General features: G+C 33.2%; 1 protein-coding gene across 3 annotated transcripts in view; it reads left to right on the top strand.

The window, feature by feature from the left end:
• Nucleotides 1-6,433, top strand: part of LOC106462132 (tumor protein p53-inducible protein 11-like) — a 198,511-nt gene extending 192,078 nt beyond the window's left edge. For all 3 annotated transcript variants that reach the window (XM_022389285.1, XM_022389286.1, XM_013922024.2), the window contains 2 exons: nt 411-512; nt 4,371-6,433. In XM_022389285.1, the coding sequence (XP_022244993.1) occupies nt 411-512; nt 4,371-4,666 (398 nt within the window). In that variant the 3' untranslated portion in view covers nt 4,667-6,433. The remainder of the gene's footprint in view (nt 1-410; nt 513-4,370) is intronic.
• Nucleotides 6,434-6,648: the final 215 nt, after the last annotated feature.

Below are 6,648 nucleotides of genomic sequence, written 5' to 3'. Positions count from 1 at the left end.
AATAAATGAGGATTAGTTAGATGTGAACCTGATTCTGTACAGTCGAAGATTTAAAGCTGTTAATGTCACTTACTGCCTGTTTTTTAATAAATGATTGTATTTTCAGTTTATCGAGGATTCTAAAATATATTTCAAAAATATTTATTGGACTTCGTGAATTCGCTTTTCAGAATGTTTGTAATTATGCACAAAGCTACACAATGGGCTATCTGTGCTCTGCTCACCACGGGTATCGAAACCCGGATTCTAGCGTTGTAACTCCGCAGACATACCGCTGTGCCGCTTTTCAGAAATGGATGTTTATATTTCTAAAGCGCTCAGGAAATTTAGTTTCTGAAATTGATGTATTGAATTCGGCGATTAATTTCTAAATCTTTGTATTGATAAATACTTCTCTTATTTTTCTCTAGCTTTGGCGTTTGTGTTATGGAGCTTTTGGGGCACGTACGATAAGAACGTTGCACGTGTTCTTCTCTCAGCCGTGGCTCTGTGTCACTTTTTGCAGTTAATAGGTAGGTAATGCTTTGTTCTAGAAATACAGTTATTTGTGTTAGTTTCTTCATGAGATGAATTTCAAATCAAATAATGTGATATGTAACGTATAGGTACGAAGAAAAACGATTTTTTTAGTTCTAAAACTTTTCATTATCTGCTTATCTGTGTCTGTTTATATCAATAAAACATTTCCTAAGTCACAAATTTGTTCTTATTTACTTTTACTAGTATCTATTTCAATTATCATAATGTATTATATCAGATGAAGCAATAATGTCGAACTTACAAATGTTGTCGGCGATTCCTACAATAATGTCGAACTTACAAGTATTGTTGGCGATTCCTACAATAATGTCGAACTTACAAATGTTGTCGGCGATTCCTACAATAATGTCGAACTTACAAATGTTGTCGGCGATTCCTACAATAATGTCGAACTTACAAATGTTGTCGGCGATTCCTACAATAATGTCGAACTTACAAATGTTGTCGGCGATTCCTACAATTTTTTATGCAGACACGTGATCAAAAGAAACGAAATGTGGATTATTTATTTGATTTGTATAAGGAGATACTTGACATCGAATCCGTGTTTTCGTTCACCTTCTACACTGACTCGAGAGTTCTGTACGAAAGACGAGAATTATGAGCAAAGAAGTATTACACGAACCATTCATTAATACCATACTCTGTCGTTGTTATTATTACATATTCCAATATAACTCTTTTTTTTTTTACTATTTATAATTTGTTTATTAACTTCTAGTGTAGGTTGTCTACATTGAAAATCCTTCTGAAAAATTGCTTTTGTAAAAAATAAAATCAAAACCATCTGTTGCCTTTCATTTATGTCAATGCTGATTTTCAATCACTAGCTTCTCTTTCATATTGCTGGAATCATCTTTCAGATGACACTGTTAGAATTCGTCCTTTATGTAGATAAGGCCAAAAACAATATATTTCTGGTGATAGCAACTCTTACGAAATGATGTAGTGTGCATTTAGTTATTATTTTTTAACACGAAACAAATAGACATTTCAGTAGTTAATAAGCTACACTACGGGATATTCGTGCCCACCACAGGGCTCTAACACCGATCTCTAGTGTTACTTACCAATGAGCCACCGCAGTGACCTAATCCTAAAAATTAGCGTTATAAGCCCTAAAGCTTGCTGCTGAACCATTGAAGGTTGTGTGTGTGTGTGTGTGAAGGGGAGATTCACCAATAGTATTGTCTATAAAACTTAATGTAATATTGACAGTATATCAGGTTTCAGTGTTCTTGGTTGTAATAAGTTTTCCTTTCTCTTCAATTTCTTTATTTTTGACACAAAACAGTCCATAGTATTGGATGTATGCAGACAACAGGAGCTCCAGTTAATACTTAAGATTGTCGATGTAAGTGTCCTCATGATGGCGACCACCAGGAAACAATTATTTAATTTTAAGCTGTTTCTTCTCATCAGTAATTAAATGTTTTATCTAAACATGGAGTCGAAGAAAAACATAAACTACAAATATTTGGGCTCTTTATCAGTTTACTGCTCAATGTATTTTGAAGCTAACTGTTCCGGGGTAATCTGATAAAGTAGTTTTAAAGGTTTCACTCTAATGCTTTCTTAACCAAATGTCTTAACTATCTAATTATTGATTTATAAAACTATAATGAAAACAGTTTATTCCATTGCAAATATCCTGCACTTCGAATAAAAATATTTTAATACATTTAGATTATACACTATTAAATACAAAATATGAGGCATAAGCCCTTAACTTGCAAGCATGTATTAATATATTTGACATAAACGATCAGACTTCGAAGTGCTAGTAGTTTTAAAGTGAAATTGATCACTGTAACGCTATCGTAGTTCCATCTACAGATTTATAAGGAAATTATTTATTTCCGAAAGAAAAATAAATACTTTATAATAAAAGCTTTATAATTTTATTTTTCCAAAGTCATAGCTAAATAAATTTGAAAAGTATGTGCTTACATGTATATAACATTATATATATATATATATATACACACACAGGCATACGTCTCTACAACTTACAGCGGAAATATGCACTCTGATTTTCTTACTAAGAAAACTATTTTCACTAAATTATTTCACGTGCGATGATGCAATCTAATGTTGGAGTACAAGTTGAACTACATACAATAAATCACCCTGTATAGAGAATAAATCTAGAAACACGTGAGCTGCAAATGGCATGAAAGATTATTTTCCGAGAAAATCGAAATTTGTTAGTTAAAACTAGCTGGATAAAAACAGTTCCAGAAGTCTCAGTAACATAAATTTTCTTCGGTATTTTCACTGTTTTTAAAGTTCGTTCTCGATTCTTTCGTTTGCTTAGACAAAATCTATGATATTGATCCTCTAGAATATTCCCTGACTTGCTCAAACTTGCCTACTGCTGTAGTAGTGCCATCCCTTTCTTATGCCCAATAAATAAACAGCCATTTGAAGAAAAATCACAAAAATTAAAATTCATTATTACTTACTTTTATTTGATATTGCTCTGGAGAGATACGCGTTATCCCATATTTTTGCGTAATTACAGATAGTGAAGTATTGTATATATATACTGTATATCGTATTTATTTAACCAGTTAAATGTAGTGGAAAGTTTTATGTATCGTGTATGTTTAACTAATCCAATGTAGACCAGTCCAGTCTAGTGGAACATTGTACGTATCCTGTATTTTTACCTTTGAGATTCTGTTTCACCCGTGCTTTTACATTTTGGTATGTTTATGTGATTAATGTGTATAAATATCCATTTCGGTTTTTTATGAAACACATTTGCCCATACTGGCAAAAAATTCAAAAACAAAACCAAAAACAGCTACGAACTGTAATTTCCATGAGCCTAACATATTCGGTTATAATAAACTATATATGTTTTGTCATATCCTTCTTCAGTTGTAGAACTATAGGTTTTTTTCCTAGTTTTGATGATTTTTATTAAAAAGTTGTTTTTATGAACATTTAAAAATACGATTTAATCCATTTTGTCCATGCAATATCAGTTAAATACATAAATTCCCCACTTTCGATTTACGAGAAAAAGGTAATATTTAGAGGCGCTGGCCCGAGCCCCGAATTTTTTTAGGTACCTAGCGACGCCTCTGGTAATATTTAACTCAAGTCTCTAGCTAAGCCAGTTTTCTTTCAATCTCTTTAACTATTTTGAAAACAAAATCAGATGACGTAATTATCTCACTCTGATGTGCGTCTGACACAACAAAACCAGATAATGTAATTATCTCATTCCGATGTACGTCTGACACAATAAAACCAGATAATGTAATTATCTCACTCTGATGTACGTCTGACACAACAAAACTAGATGATGTAATTATCTCACTCTGATGTACGTCTCACACAACAAAACCAGATGACGTAATTATCTCACTCTGATGTACGTCTAACACAACAAAACCAGATAATGTAATTATCTCATTCTGATGTGCGTCTGACACAACAAAACCAGATAATGTAATTATCTCATTCTGATGTGCGTCTGACACAACAAAACCAGATAATGTAATTATCTCATTCTGATGTGCGTCTGACACAACAAAACCAGATGATGTAATTATCTCACTCTGATGTGCGTCTGACACAACAAAACCAGATGACGTAATTATCTCACTCTGATGTGCGTCTGACACAACAAAACCAGATGATGTAATTATCTCACTCTGATGTGCGTCTGATAATGATAGTTCAAACAAAAGCCGATTTTGTGACAAAATATATTACCGTTATTGTTGAATTTCTGCAAGACTTTTATACAATGTGTTCATTTGTCGATTAGAATCCATTTCAGGTGTCCTCTATAAGCTATTGCTTGAATGTTTCAGCTATCATCCTACATACCTGGAATGAGGGAGAGCTGAGATTTCGACGCCTGTTAGCCCTAGTGGCCCGCTTGATGCTGGTGTCCCTGAATGGCTACTTCTACTGGGCTCTTGGCCGCAATCCCTTGGGAATCCGAAAGTCAGCTTCTTTCAAAGACCTGAGAGATGTAAATATCAGACCACCACCTAGCGACTCAAGCGGGCAGGTTACTTCAGTGTCTGCTGTTTCAATGGCCGTAGCTCTAGGTGGCGCTACTGACACAAACACCTCTTCTCTTGACACCAAGAAAACTGAGTAAAAACTCCAAAAACACTGACATATTCTTATATATCCGTTTACTTGAGTTAATTATCGTAACTGAGTTTTCTCGTTGCTAATGATGTGATTAATGTTAATTATCCCAAATAAATATTGGCTAAGAAGTGAAAAAATAAAATGTGAGATTGTGATACATATTACTGTTGTTTTAGAAACATGTTCAAATATAAGGTATATTAATAGAAATTCGCGTTTGTGGAAGCTATGATAACAGAATAGCTCGTGTTTACGTTGTTTTTGATGTTTATATATAACTCATCACATAACATAACTAAGCTTTTATTACTTTTCAGCACTAAAACCTGGGTAGATTATTATATAAAAAAAATTTCAGGATTTTATAAATCGATACACATAGTTTTTGTTCATTTATACATATTCCAATGGAGAGTCGTCTGGCTCTCTCGGTTTAATTTTTCATATGTTATTTAAAGCTACCGATAGGTGGTGCTACTTCAGAAGTCACTTGGTTAAAAAGAAGAAGTCGCGAACTTATCTAAAGTTGAAGTGTTAAATTTAAGCAAATGGTGTTTGCATATCGTAGCCCTATGCTCTGTAGGTAAGCTTTAAAATGCATACCTGTTTCGTAATATCAAAAATGCCAAAAAAAGCACGGTGTAATATCTTGTATCTGATAATTGCATGTTGAAAACCTTAATGTTTTGTGTCCTGTGTTCGATTTCGTATATATAAGTGACAGTTTTGGTGATGTTAAAATATGTGTTTCTATAAACGGAATATCTCTAGCTTACAAAAAGATATCGAACATTACAGGCGAAAGTATCATAATTTTAGTATTGTTTGCACATGTAAAAGCTTGAGCACAGTATGACGTATGTAGTTGATAACTAATTTGGCAAGTTTACCTAAACCAAATGGAGCTTCTAGCGTTGTTCATATTACATTTAGTATCCTCGTAAATCCTTGGCTAAAGATATGATAAACGTTTTTCTACGTCGATGGAAAACTCGGAAAGTCTGTATCATTATGACACTTTTAATATCTGTACCAAGCGACGTTGATAGTATTAACAAACTATTGTTATTCTCTCGCCTACGGTTTTAATGTTCAATTACAAAAGATCATGATAAGCTCCTGATAGCTGGTGTGATTTGTAAACTCCACTGTGTGTGTGGGATGTATAAAGATCCGTAAATAAAACGATGTACACATTTTATTACATGGAAAAGTGTATCTTGTTCATGTTTCAAATGCTTCCTTGGCTTAGAGAACATTTATACTGTTTAACTTTTTTCATCTTTTCCAAATAAAATCAGTTCTGAATTTAGTTATTCTGAAACTTACCATTGAAACTCACGTTGTATAACAATTTTAAATTTCTCTTCATGGGCGGAGGGACCAGGGGGCAAGTGCTTACGCCTGTTGGGAACAGTTTAATAACTGTTAATCATTTTAAGGCTGCCATACACTAGTGGCTGTACGTCCGTGTTTTACCATGTTTGTTCAAGGAATCTCTCCATTTGAAGTCTATAAATGCGACATTTTCATGGAATCGTGTCACCTGATCGCCATAGTATTACCACGTTCAGGTCTCACATGCACTTAAGCCCCCCATTCACACCACACCCAGATAGCTTTGCTTCTTCCGCCCGCAATACTGGCTAAATTATTTTAGATTAAATTAGATTAATTTAGATTAATTATTAAACCTTCAGCTTGTTATAATAGATTATATAGCTTGAAGACAAAAAAAAAAGGAAAATTAAAACGCAACAAATGAATCAACGTAATGAAAACAGTGTTTCGCAAATATCCATTATAACTTATGTTTTATTTTTCGATTTATTATTATTTTTTTGTTCTTCAAAAGGTTATTATAAATGATTTCAATTTAAACAAAAAAAAACAATGTATATTTCATATACTGCCACAAGATGGCACTAGTAAGCACAGTTGTGGCTCTCTATTGTACATTTTTATTATATTTTTATTATACTAATT

This window comes from Limulus polyphemus, unplaced genomic scaffold, assembly GCF_000517525.1.
Source record: "Limulus polyphemus unplaced genomic scaffold, Limulus_polyphemus-2.1.2 Scaffold1100, whole genome shotgun sequence".
Lineage (NCBI taxonomy): Eukaryota > Metazoa > Arthropoda > Merostomata > Xiphosura > Limulidae > Limulus > Limulus polyphemus.
Note: the sequence above shows the minus strand (reverse complement) of the source record. Positions and strands in the feature narration are given on the sequence as shown.